Here is a 13206-nt window from a genome sequence, read left to right as displayed (position 1 = left end):
AAACTATCAACTCTGGAGAACTTTCCTGAATTATTTGGCCTCAGTGAACCTCCCTATTTGCTTATCTGGAAATTAGATTATATTGGGTCCCTTTTAGATTTAACCATTGTATGTTAAGATTTCTTTTGCTAGTTAGCAAAACAAATAGTTTAATGTTTAAATGCAATTCTCAAAAAGTATTACTTACTTCATTCTACTACATTCTTTTTTTTTTTTTGAGTAAAGGTAGATTTATTTAGAGAGATACATACTGCAGAGAGTGTATACTGTTTAAAAAGGCAAGAGAAAGGCCACGAGGTGTAGGGGTTGGGTGCTCAGGTTAAAGTAAAAGTAGATACACATCCCATAGACAGAATGCGGGCCATCTCCAAAGAGGAGGGAGTGAGAGAGGCATCCATTCTACTACATTCTTAATACGACATTTGTTTCATTGTCATTCCACACTTGCAGCTGTACCAGAGCGTCCTGAAGACCTAGAAGTCAAAGAAGTTACTAAAGATTCTGTCACTTTGACTTGGAATCCTCCAAAGTATGATGGCGGATCAGAAATTATTAACTACATCCTAGAAAGCCGTCTCATTGGAACCGAGAAGTTCCACAAAGTTACAAACGACAATTTGCTTGGCAGGAAGTATACTGTGAAAGGCTTAAAAGAAGGTGATACCTACGAGTACCGTGTCAGTGCAGTCAATATTGTTGGACAAGGCAAACCATCATTTTGCACCAAGCCAATCACCTGCAGGGATGAGCTGGGTATGTGTCAAATGCAGTTCATATTTTGCAAACTTGTACATCTATAGATTTATCCTAGGACATCAGTCCAGCTGACTTGCCTTTATAATTGTAATTTTAGCTCCTCCGACGCTTGACCTCGACTTCAGAGATAAGCTCACGATTCGAGTTGGTGAAGCTTTTGCCCTCACTGGCCGTTACTCAGGCAAACCAAAGCCCAAGGTTACTTGGTTCAAAGATGACGCTGATGTGCTGGAAGACGATCGCACTCACATAAAGACCACTCCTACGACACTTGCTCTAGAGAAGCTCAAGGCCAAGCGTTCAGATTCTGGCAAATACTGTGTGGTTGTGGAGAACAGTACAGGCTCCAGGAAAGGGTTCTGTCAAGTTAATGTTGTTGGTAAGTGTTATGTAGCAAGAAGGAGAGAGATCCAGTTCTTTCCAAAGCAGATGTGCAAATCACATTTTGTGCTGTGATTTTTTTTTCCTTCAGACCGTCCTGGACCACCAGTAGGACCAGTTATTTTTGATGAGGTGACCAAAGATTACATGGTTATCTCTTGGAAGCCACCTTTAGATGATGGAGGCAGTGAAATTACCAATTACATTATTGAGAAGAAGGAGACAGGCAAAGATGTCTGGATGCCCGTGACATCTGCAAGTGCTAAAACAACATGCAAAGTTCCTAAACTGCTTGAAGGAAAAGATTATATTTTCCGGATATATGCTGAAAATCTGTATGGAATAAGTGATCCTCTGGTGTCTGATTCAATGAAAGCCAAAGATCGCTTCAGTATGCATTATATTTCTTTTTAATGGTTCAACATTTGAGGTTGTTAATAGGAAGAATTAAATTTCTAATGCATTTTGCTAATGTTTGTTATAGGAGTTCCTGATGCACCTGACCAGCCAATTGTTACAGAAGTTACCAAAGACTCTGCATTAGTAACCTGGAACAAGCCAAATGATGGTGGAAAGCCCATCACAAACTACATCCTGGAGAAGAGGGAAACTATGTCTAAACGATGGGCTAGAGTTACCAAAGAGCCTATCCATCCACACACCAAATTTAGGGTTCCTGATCTTCTAGAAGGATGTCACTATGAATTCCGGGTTTCTGCAGAAAATGAAATTGGTATTGGAGACCCAAGCCCACCATCCAAACCAGTCATTGCTAAAGATCCAATTGGTATAGTACTAAAGCATTCATTCAGCTTTCATTTTATCCAGCTTTGTTGTCAGCTATATTCTGACACCTTTTTGGTTTTTTCTTTTATTATGCAGCTAAGCCAAGTCCACCTGTTAATCCTGAAGCAATAGATACAACATGTAATTCAGTTGATCTAACTTGGCAGCCACCCCGTCATGATGGTGGGAGCAAGATTCTGGGTTATATTGTTGAGTACCAGAAAGTTGGAGATGAAGAATGGAAAAGAGCCAATCACACTCCTGAGTCATGTCCTGAAACTAAATATAAAGTCACTGGTCTTCGGGATGGTCAGTCCTATAAGTTCAGAGTAATAGCAGTCAATGAAGCTGGTGAATCAGATCCAGCTCATGTACCAGAGCCAGTGCTAGTAAAAGACAGACTCGGTGAGTAACATGTTCTCAGCTGCCTTTGCAAGGAAGATAGGCATTCCACTGTCTATGCTTCATTGGAAAATACAGTAACAAATCAAATCTGAAAGTACCATTCTCTTTATTCTAGAACCACCTGAGTTGATTCTTGATGCCAACATGGCAAGAGAACAACACATAAAAGTTGGTGACACTCTGAGACTTAGTGCCATCATCAAAGGAGTGCCATTCCCAAAAGTAACCTGGAAAAAAGGAGACAGAGAGGCTCCAACTAAAGCACGAATTGACACTACTCCAGTTGGTAGCAAGCTTGAAATTCGTAATGCTCTCCATGAAGATGGTGGAATGTATTCCTTAACAGTAGAGAATCCAGCTGGTTCAAAAACTGTCTCAGTAAAAGTACTCGTATTAGGTAAGAATTTTAGTACTTATGATGTATTTAATGCAATGGCATAAAAAAGTACCTTTTAATACATTTCGAGCTCTTAACCTGGATGAAGCCATACACATAACTGCATTATTTAATACTTTTCAGATAAGCCTGGGCCACCCAGAGATCTGGAAGTCAGTGAAATTAGGAAAGATTCTTGTTACCTTACTTGGAAGGAACCACTGGATGATGGCGGTTCTGTCATTACAAATTATGTGGTTGAGAGGAAAGATGTTGCCAGTGCCCAGTGGTCTCCTCTTTCAACTACATCAAAGAAAAAGAGTCACATGGCTAAACATCTTAATGAAGGTAATCAGTACCTCTTCCGAGTAGCTGCTGAGAACCAGTATGGACGTGGTCCTTTCGTGGAAACACTTAAACCCATAAAGGCTCTGGATCCCCTACGTAAGTTGCTTTCTTTAGATACAAAAGTACTTTTTGATTATTTTTAAGAATATTATTTATTCATCACAATTTCTTCTGAAAAGATCCCCCAGGGCCACCCAAGAACCTACACCATGTAGATGTTGACAAGACTGAAGTGTCCCTTGTTTGGAATAAGCCAGATCGTGATGGTGGCTCTCCAATCACTGGATATTTGGTGGAATATCAAGAAGAGGGCGCTGAAGACTGGATTAAGTTCAAGACTGTGACAAACTTAGAGTGTGTTGTCACTGGACTACAACAAGGAAAGACGTACAGATTCCGTGTAAGAGCTGAAAATATTGTGGGTCTTGGTCTTCCCGACACAACTATCCCAATAGAATGTCAAGAAAAACTAGGTAATGATGAGCTTGGCATTATTTTATTTATTTTTTAAACTATTTGTATTGTGAAAATCAAAATCTAATTTCCTCATGTTTACTTTCCAGTGCCTCCATCAGTGGAGCTGGATGTGAAATTAATTGAAGGCCTTGTGGTAAAAGCTGGAACTACAGTCAGATTCCCTGCCATTATAAGAGGTGTACCCATTCCTACTGCAAAGTGGACAACTGATGGGAATGAGATTAAAACAGATGAACACTACACAGTTGAAACTGACAACTTCTCATCAGTTCTTACCATTAAGAACTGCTTAAGGAAAGACACCGGGGAATATCAGATCACAGTTTCCAATGCTGCTGGCACCAAAACAGTAGCCGTACATCTTACTGTTCTTGATGTCCCTGGTCCACCAACAGGTCCCATTAATATTCTGGAAGTTACCCCTGAACACATGACTATCTCATGGCAGCCGCCTAAAGATGATGGAGGAAGCCCTGTGATAAATTATATTGTTGAGAAAAAAGACACCAAGAAAGACACGTGGGGTGTTGTCTCTTCAGGAAGCAGTAAGACAAAGCTGAAAGTCCCACATCTGCAAAAGGGCTGTGAATATGTTTTCCGAGTTAAAGCAGAGAATAAGATTGGTGTTGGCCCTCCCCTGGACTCCATACCTACTGTTGCTAAACATAAGTTTAGTCCTCCATCTCCTCCCGGTAAACCAGTGGTTACTGACATTACTGAAAATGCTGCAACAGTGTCTTGGACCCTGCCAAAATCTGATGGCGGCAGTCCAATAACCGGTTACTACGTGGAACGTCGAGAAGTAACGGGCAAATGGGTGAGAGTCAACAAAACACCGATAGCCGACCTGAAGTTTAGAGTGACTGGACTCTATGAGGGAAATACATACGAGTTTAGAGTTTTTGCTGAGAATCTTGCAGGACTAAGCGGTCCATCCCCAAGTTCTGATCCAATAAAAGCCTGCCGGCCCATCAAACCACCTGGACCACCTATTAATCCTAAGCTGAAAGACAAGACCAGAGAAACAGCTGACCTAGTATGGACAAAGCCTCTCAGTGATGGTGGTAGCCCCATTCTGGGCTACGTAGTGGAGTGTCAGAAAGCTGGAACAACACAGTGGAGCAGGATTAATAAAGATGAACTGATCAGGCAGTGTGCCTTTAGGGTACCTGGACTTATTGAAGGAAATGAGTACAGATTCCGTATAAAGGCAGCTAATATTGTGGGAGAGGGAGAGCCAAGAGAACTAGCAGAGTCTGTGATTGCAAAGGATATCCTTCACCCTCCAGAAGTAGAACTTGATGTGACTTGTCGTGATGTTATTACCGTTAGAGTGGGCCAAACTATCCACATTCTTGCTCGGGTAAAAGGCAGACCTGAACCAGACATAACCTGGTCTAAGGAGGGCAAAGCATTGGTCCGAGAAAAGCGAGTTGACCTAATTCACGATCTGCCTCGTGTTGAGTTACATATTAAGGAAGCTGTTAGAGCTGACCATGGCAAGTATATCATCTCTGCTAAGAACAGCAGTGGGCATGCCCAGGGTCATGCTATCGTTAATGTCCTCGACAGACCTGGGCCTTGCCAGAATTTAAAGGTCAGCAATGTAACCAAAGAGAACTGTACAATTTCTTGGGAAAACCCACTAGATAATGGTGGCTCAGAAATAACAAATTTCATAGTGGAGTATCGCAAGCCAAACCAGAGAGGCTGGTCAATTGTTGCTTCAGATGTCACTAAGCGATTAATCAAGGCCAACCTTTTAGCCAACAATGAATACTACTTCCGAGTTTGTGCAGAGAATAAAGTAGGTGTTGGGCCAACCATTGAAACAAAAACTCCAATTCTGGCTATTAACCCTATTGATAGACCAGGTGAGCCTGAAAACCTTCATATTGCAGATAAAGGAAAGACATTTGTCTATCTGAAGTGGAGGCGGCCTGACTATGACGGTGGTAGCCCAAATCTGTCATACCACGTTGAAAGGAGGCTGAAGGGCTCTGCTGACTGGGAAAGAGTGCATAAAGGAAGCATTAAAGATACCCACTACATGGTTGACAAATGTGTTGAAAACCAGATTTATGAGTTCAGAGTGCAAACGAAGAATGAAGGTGGAGAAAGTGACTGGGTAAAGACAGAGGAAGTTGTTGTGAAGGAAGACTTACAGAAACCGGTACTTGATCTGAAATTAAGTGGTGTGCTAACTGTCAAAGCAGGCGACACCATTCGACTTGAGGCAGGTGTTAGAGGCAAACCATTTCCTGAAGTTTTATGGACCAAGGACAGAGATGCTACAGACTTAACAAGATCACCAAGGGTCAAAATTGAGACCAGTGCTGACTCATCTAAATTTTCTCTCACTAAAGCAAAGCGAAGTGATGGTGGTAAATATGTAATTACAGCAACAAACACAGCTGGCAGTTTTGTGGCCTATGCCACTGTCAATGTTTTAGATAAGCCTGGTCCTGTGAGAAACCTGAAAATTGTTGATGTGTCCAGCGACAGGTGTAGTCTTCACTGGGATCCACCAGAGGATGACGGTGGCTGTGAAATCCAAAATTATATTGTAGAAAAATGTGAGAGCAAGCGAATGGTTTGGTCTACCTTTTCCTCTACTATCTTAACACCTGGTGCTACAGTAACTCGTCTCATAGAAGGAAATGAATATATCTTCAGAGTCCGTGCAGAAAATAAAATAGGCACAGGGCCTCCAACAGAAACTAAACCAGTCATTGCAAAAACCAAGTATGACAGACCTGGACGCCCTGATCCCCCTGAAGTCACTAAAGTAAGCAAAGAAGAGATGACTGTGGTTTGGACTCCACCTGAATATGATGGTGGAAAGTCTATCACAGGATACTTTTTGGAGAAAAAGGAAAAACATTCAACACGATGGGTCCCTGTCAACAAGAGTGCGATCCCTGAGAGACGTTTGAAAGTACAGAATCTCCTCCCAGGACATGAATATCAGTTCCGTGTCAAGGCAGAAAATGAAATTGGAATTGGAGAACCAAGCTTGCCCTCAAGACCAGTGGTGGCAAAAGACCCCATAGGTATAATGTTCTTGCTTTTTCTGGTATTACACCAACCCTTAAACTTAAGCACAGAGGTATTAGACAAATAAGTTAAATCCACAACATCAAAACTTTATGTTAGCCAATATTTTCCCAAACAGATCTTTTACCAAATCGCCTAAAATGTACAAACAATAGTAGATTCTAATTTTATGAAGGAAAATAAGGAGGACTCAGTACTTGAGAAATTGAATGTACTATCTGATTAATTAAGGATAGACTATAGAAAATTACACATTAAAATATCACTAATAGTAGTTAACCACATGTAAATTTATTCTTACACAATTTACTTTCAGAACCACCTGGTCCACCAACCAACCTCAAAGTGGTTGATACAACCAAAAGTTCCATAACTCTTGGGTGGGGAAAACCAGTGTATGATGGTGGTGCACCGATAATTGGATATGTTGTGGAAATGAGACCGAAAATAGCAGATGCATCACCTGATGAAGGCTGGAAAAGGTGCAATGCCGCAGCACAACTTGTTCGCATGGAATTCACTGTCACCAGCTTGGATGAAAACCAGGAATATGAGTTCAGGGTGTGTGCCCAAAACCAGGTTGGCATTGGGCGCCCTGCAGAACTAAAGGATGCTATTAAACCTAAAGAGATCCTAGGTGAGAACCTATTTTATCACTTGATTGACTCGTGTTTCACTTCTCACATGATTTCCCCACATTCCAAAGTCAACTAATGGCTTTTGTGTTATTTGCAGAACCTCCGGAGATTGATCTGGATGCCAGCATGAGAAAACTGGTCACGGTGAGGGCAGGATGCCCCATTCGACTATTTGCCATCGTGAGAGGGCGACCAGCCCCTAAGGTCACTTGGCGAAAAGTGGGTATTGATAACGTGGTCAGAAAGGGACAAGTCGATCTGGTTGACACTATGGCCTTCCTCGTCATCCCCAATTCTACCCGAGATGACTCGGGAAAATACTCCCTGACGCTTGTGAACCCAGCAGGGGAAAAGGCTGTGTTCGTGAATGTCAGAGTATTAGGTGGGTTAACAAGCTTCTTCCTTCCCTTCAAAAACACCTTAGTTAATAATTAATAAGGAGGCTGCGGAGAATAGTGAGTCTGATTTTGTGGTTCTTTACAGATACTCCCGGACCTGTGTCTGATTTAAAAGTTTCAGATGTCACTAAAACATCATGCCACGTGTCCTGGGCCCCTCCTGAGAACGACGGTGGGAGCCAAGTGACGCATTATATTGTGGAGAAACGTGAGGCAGACAGAAAGACGTGGGCGACAGTCACACCAGAAGTTAAGAAAACGAGCTTCCACGTCACCAATCTTGTCCCTGGGAATGAGTATTTCTTCCGAGTCACTGCTGTCAATGAGTATGGCCCCGGTGTCCCAGCCGACGTCCCCAAACCAGTGCTCGCCTCAGATCCTCTAAGTAAGTTATATCCTTTCTTCCTCCTTTTAACTCTAGTCCTCGACTTCAGCAAAATCAAGATACTGAACATTTTAATCCACTACTGAAAGGGCCTTAACTTATAGAAACATGAACAGTACAAATAAATATCTAACTCACTCACTGAAGACTTTTTCGATCTGCCTCATCAGGTACCTTTTTTTTTTTTTTTCCTAATGGAGGTACTGGGGATTGAACTCAGGACTTCATGAATACTAAGCACATGCTTCTACCACTAAGCTCTACCCTCCCCTCTTCATTGTGTACTTTTTATGTTCAACATACCGAGCGAAAGTATGTAGTTCCCATATACCTTGAAGCAAATGGCATACTACAGCATTTCTGTATATTTACAAAGGGATTGGATTCGGTTACCTGGATAGTTTTATCTTAATCACTTTTTTCTTCTAGGTGAGCCGGATCCCCCAAGGAAACTAGAAGTTACTGAAATGACCAAAAACAGTGCTGCATTAGCCTGGTTACCTCCCCTGCGCGACGGAGGTGCTAAAATCGACGGCTACATCATTAGTTACAGAGAAGAAGAGCAGCCTGCAGACCGCTGGACAGAGTACTCGGTGGTGAAAGATCTCAGCCTTGTTGTCACTGGGCTAAAGGAAGGAAAGAAATACAAATTTAGAGTAGTGGCCAGAAATGCTGTCGGCCTCAGTCTGCCAAGAGAAGCTGAAGGAGTCTACGAAGCCAAAGAACAGCTGTGTAAGTAGTCACTGAGTCATTTTTAATCATGGGATGAAAGTTTCCGAGAAATTTTCTTTTGACATGTAGACATTTCTCCCTGAGGAATCTTATTCCCAGAAATACTTGAAATATAGTAACGATCTGGGGTTTTGAAACATTTGGGCCCATGAAATGTAGTAAATACATTTCAAATCATGACACAGTACACACCTATATTATGTAACTCAAAGAAGTTTCATGAAGCAACACCCATCTGGATTACGTATGCTGGACTCTGATATTTTCCATTTGTTTCAATCTCATTCTTTTTGAAAAATATTGGCAGAAATGCCGACATTAATTTGAACCCACTAATGGGTTGCAAACAGCAATCTGAAAAACACTAGTATAGTTCCCCACCAGAAGAAATTTAACCTCCCCACAAAATTAACATTATTTTCCTTTCACTTTTAGTGCCACCAAAGATCCTCATGCCAGAGCAAATTACTATTAAAGCCGGGAAGAAACTCCGAATTGAAGCCCATGTGTATGGAAAGCCTTATCCGATCTGTAAATGGAAGAAAGGAGAGGATGAAGTTGTCACATCCAGCCACCTGGCAGTGCATAAAGCAGACAATTCTTCAGTTCTGATCATAAAAGATGTTACTCGGAAAGACAGCGGTTACTACAGCCTCACTGCAGAGAACAGTTCTGGGACAGACACTCAGAAGATCAAAGTTATTGTCATGGGTAGGTTAAGCGTTAGACAAATGGCCATCTAAATACGCAGATCAGAAACATGTTTTCCCATCAAACCCCTGTTCTTATGTTTCTTTCCCCTGGGTTCCCACAGATGCTCCAGGGCCCCCCCAGCCTCCATTCGACATTTCTGACATAGATGCTGACGCTTGCTCCCTGTCATGGCACATCCCTCTTGAGGATGGAGGCAGTAACATCACCAACTACATAGTGGAGAAATGTGACGTAAGCCGAGGGGACTGGGTGACTGCGCTAGCTTCAGTGACAAAAACTTCCTGCAGAGTTGGAAAACTGATCCCTGGCCAAGAGTACGTCTTCCGGGTCCGTGCTGAGAATCGATTTGGCATTTCAGAGCCTCTCACATCTCCAAAGATGCTGGCTAAGTTCCCATTTGGTATGTTTCTTTCAGGGAAAGAAAAATTATATCTTATTTCTAGTCTGTTACTAAGACTAGAAACTGACATTTCCTTTATCTTCATCTCCAGATGTTCCCAGTGAGCCAAAGAATGCTCGAGTCACCAAAGTCAACAAAGACTGCATATTTGTGGCATGGGACAGGCCAGACAGTGATGGAGGGAGCCCTATTACCGGTTACCTGATTGAACGCAAAGAGAGGAACAGTTTGCTCTGGGTGAAAGCTAACGACACTCCTGTCCGGTCAACTGAATACCCCTGTGCTGGCTTGGTAGAAGGCCTTGAGTATTCATTCAGAATCTATGCCCTAAACAAAGCTGGATCCAGCCCACCCAGCAAACCCACTGAATATGTAACTGCAAGAATGCCAGTTGGTGAGTAATTTTCTTGGGGGGGGTATTATGAGGACACATTTCAATCTTGGGAATCTCTAAAGGTTACTACTTCTATTCAGGAATGTGTTCTGGGCAGTACTGTGAAATACATAAGGTTAAGATAAATGCTGAGAATATCTCTTCTGGTTTCAGATCCTCCTGGAAAGCCTGAAGTTATTGATGTTACCAAGAGTACTGTATCCCTCATCTGGGCTCGTCCAAAGCATGATGGAGGCAGTAAAATTGTTGGCTATTTCGTAGAAGCTTGCAAACTTCCTGGTGATAAGTGGGTACGGTGCAATACTTCCCCTCACCAGATTCCCCAGGAAGAGTACACAGCTACTGGCTTAGAAGAGAACGCTCAGTATCAATTTAGAGCAATTGCCAAGACTGCAGTAAACATCAGCCAGCCTTCTGAACCTTCGGATCCAGTGACCATCGTTGCAGAAAGTGGTAAGATTCTGTTGAACATTATAGGCAAGGTAGATAGGAGAAATATACATCATGAATGCTAATAAAAAAATAAATCTACGTCTATGGAAAAAAGGACAAGTAAAAGGATAGGTACTTTATATACAGACACTAAAAATTATGATTATGGAGAATCTTAACATGTTAAACTAAAAAGCAGTATACAAATCTGTGAGGACCGTCTAATTTTAACCATACACGTGCACAGAAAGATGACAAAGAAATGCACCAGAATGATAAGAGTGAAGCTTTAAGGATGTTGAAGTGACAGGTGCTGTTTACTTTTTTCTTTATACTTTCAGCATTATCTGATTTCTACATTAAACCTGTATTTCTTTTGTAATGGATATGTTACTCAAAAAAAAAATCCCATCTTGAAAATGACAGAGCACGTGAATTTCCTACTTTTATTAACAAGAATTATATAATACAGCTTTGCATATATTAAATCCTTTTCTCTTCCTTCTTTCCAGTTCCTCCCAGGATAGACCTGAGTGTGGCTATGAAATCTTTGCTTACTGTGAAAGCTGGCACTAATGTTTGCCTGGATGCCACTGTTTTTGGTAAACCAATGCCCACAGTCTCTTGGAAGAAGGATGGCACGCCGCTGAAACCATCAGAAGGCATCAAGATGGCCATGAAGCGGAATCTGTGCACCCTGGAGCTGTTCAGCGTGAACCGAAAAGACTCAGGGGACTATACCATCACTGCCGAAAACGCAAGTGGCTCCAAATCGGCCACCATTAAGCTTAAAGTGTTAGGTAACTAAAGCATTCAATGAGAATCTCATGTTTCACTCTGGGTTAATGTGATGTAAGAGAATTTACAAAACAGTATGTGAGAAAAGATTACAAAAGATACATTAAGATAGGTAATCACGGAATTATCCTCATCACAGAACAACAGCGTTTTACGGCTAAAAAGACCATTAGAGATCACATATTCTAGGGCATAATTTTACACATGAGGAAATCAAGATTTGGAAAAATTAAGTAACTTCCAACGTTGTATAGGAGGTTAATGACAATCTAAGGACGGCAGCCCAGGTCTCTAGACCACCACTCTACACTTTCCCCATTTCATGTGTGTTAGTGAAAGACTTGACTTTCCTTTCTTATCCTTTCAGATAAACCAGGTCCTCCAGCATCCGTAAAAATCAACAAAATGTATTCAGATCGTGCAATGCTTTCTTGGGAACCTCCTCTTGAAGATGGAGGCTCAGAAATCACCAACTATATTGTTGACAAACGTGAAACGAGCAGACCCAACTGGGCACAAGTGTCTGCTACTGTACCCATCACCAGCTGCAGCGTGGAGAAGCTGATAGAGGGCCATGAGTATCAGTTCCGGATTTGTGCTGAAAATAAGTACGGAGTGGGCGATCCGATCATAACTGAACCAGCAATTGCTAAAAACCCATACGGTAGGAACGTTTTGCTATGGTTTTTCATTTCACTTTTTGGATATTACCTTTTAGCCTGGGATAGTAACAGTTCAATCAATCTCTGCAGACCCACCTGGACGCTGTGATCCTCCTGTTATTAGCAACATAACCAAAGATCACATGACAGTAAGCTGGAAACCACCAGCAGATGATGGCGGCTCACCCATCACTGGCTATTTGCTTGAGAAGCGGGAAACCCAGGCAGTTAACTGGACCAAGGTCAACAGAAAACCCGTTATAGAAAGAACGATAAAAGCAACAGGTCTCCAAGAAGGCACTGAATACGAGTTCCGAGTTACAGCTATAAATAAGGCTGGACCAGGCAAACCCAGTGATGCATCCAAAGCTGCGTATGCCCAAGACCCTCTGTGTAAGTTTTCATGAAAGAATCCCATATCCTGTATTATCATCAGCACTGAACCATCAGGAATGAGATTTTAATGAAAATTTCCTATTATTATGTATCCTCAGATCCTCCGGGCCCACCAGCTTTCCCCAAAGTATATGATACAACCCGCAGCTCCGTGAGTCTATCTTGGGGCAAGCCAGCCTATGACGGTGGTAGTCCTATCATTGGCTACCTTGTTGAAGTAAAACGAGCTGACTCGGATAACTGGGTGAGGTGCAATCTACCACAGAAGTTACAGAAAACCCGCTTTGAGGTCACTGGCCTCATGGAAAACACAGAGTATCAGTTCCGCGTGTATGCCGTTAATAAGATTGGCTACAGTGACCCCAGTGATGTGCCTGATAAACACTGTCCCAAGGACATCTTAAGTAAGTATTACTGGGAGAAATGTACAGAGCTTTCCCATCAGTCATCTTCTAAGAGGGAGTAGAGAACTCCCTTACGCAGATTTACAACCCTTACAAGTGTTAGGGCTGGTAACTCTACAGGCGCATTTTAGGAGAGCTGGGTTGGTACTTTATTGTGTAACAAGCCAAACGGAAAGCAAGGTGATCTGTGGCTTTGAAACGCTTTTCTTACCTGAGAATTTCCTGTCTTCAAAAGAATGTGGAATATAGGAATTTCAGTCTGAGAAC

The 13206-nt window shown here is 42.1% G+C and overlaps 1 protein-coding gene and 1 long non-coding RNA gene across 5 annotated transcripts in view; one reads left to right on the top strand and one right to left on the bottom strand.

Annotated features, from left to right (window-relative positions):
- Nucleotides 1-13206, top strand: part of TTN (titin) — a 264646-nt gene that overhangs the window by 197506 nt on the left and 53934 nt on the right. For all 4 annotated transcript variants that reach the window (XM_072961229.1, XM_072961228.1, XM_072961227.1 and 1 more), the window contains 21 exons: nucleotides 451-753; nucleotides 854-1135; nucleotides 1229-1528; nucleotides 1622-1924; nucleotides 2020-2328; nucleotides 2444-2725; nucleotides 2849-3148; nucleotides 3232-3525; nucleotides 3616-6582; nucleotides 6903-7223; nucleotides 7322-7606; nucleotides 7708-8007; nucleotides 8437-8739; nucleotides 9175-9450; nucleotides 9554-9853; nucleotides 9945-10247; nucleotides 10401-10700; nucleotides 11192-11479; nucleotides 11845-12141; nucleotides 12230-12532; nucleotides 12634-12939. In XM_072961229.1, the coding sequence (XP_072817330.1) occupies nucleotides 451-753; nucleotides 854-1135; nucleotides 1229-1528; nucleotides 1622-1924; nucleotides 2020-2328; nucleotides 2444-2725; nucleotides 2849-3148; nucleotides 3232-3525; nucleotides 3616-6582; nucleotides 6903-7223; nucleotides 7322-7606; nucleotides 7708-8007; nucleotides 8437-8739; nucleotides 9175-9450; nucleotides 9554-9853; nucleotides 9945-10247; nucleotides 10401-10700; nucleotides 11192-11479; nucleotides 11845-12141; nucleotides 12230-12532; nucleotides 12634-12939 (8922 nt within the window). The remainder of the gene's footprint in view (nucleotides 1-450; nucleotides 754-853; nucleotides 1136-1228; nucleotides 1529-1621; nucleotides 1925-2019; nucleotides 2329-2443; nucleotides 2726-2848; nucleotides 3149-3231; nucleotides 3526-3615; nucleotides 6583-6902; nucleotides 7224-7321; nucleotides 7607-7707; nucleotides 8008-8436; nucleotides 8740-9174; nucleotides 9451-9553; nucleotides 9854-9944; nucleotides 10248-10400; nucleotides 10701-11191; nucleotides 11480-11844; nucleotides 12142-12229; nucleotides 12533-12633; nucleotides 12940-13206) is intronic.
- LOC140696412 (uncharacterized) overlaps nucleotides 1-13206 on the bottom strand; it is a 35244-nt gene that overhangs the window by 11932 nt on the left and 10106 nt on the right. The window lies entirely within an intron of this gene.

This window comes from Vicugna pacos, chromosome 5 (genome assembly GCF_048564905.1).
Source record: "Vicugna pacos chromosome 5, VicPac4, whole genome shotgun sequence".
NCBI lineage: Eukaryota > Metazoa > Chordata > Mammalia > Artiodactyla > Camelidae > Vicugna > Vicugna pacos.
This window is presented reverse-complemented; position numbering and strand designations above follow the sequence as displayed.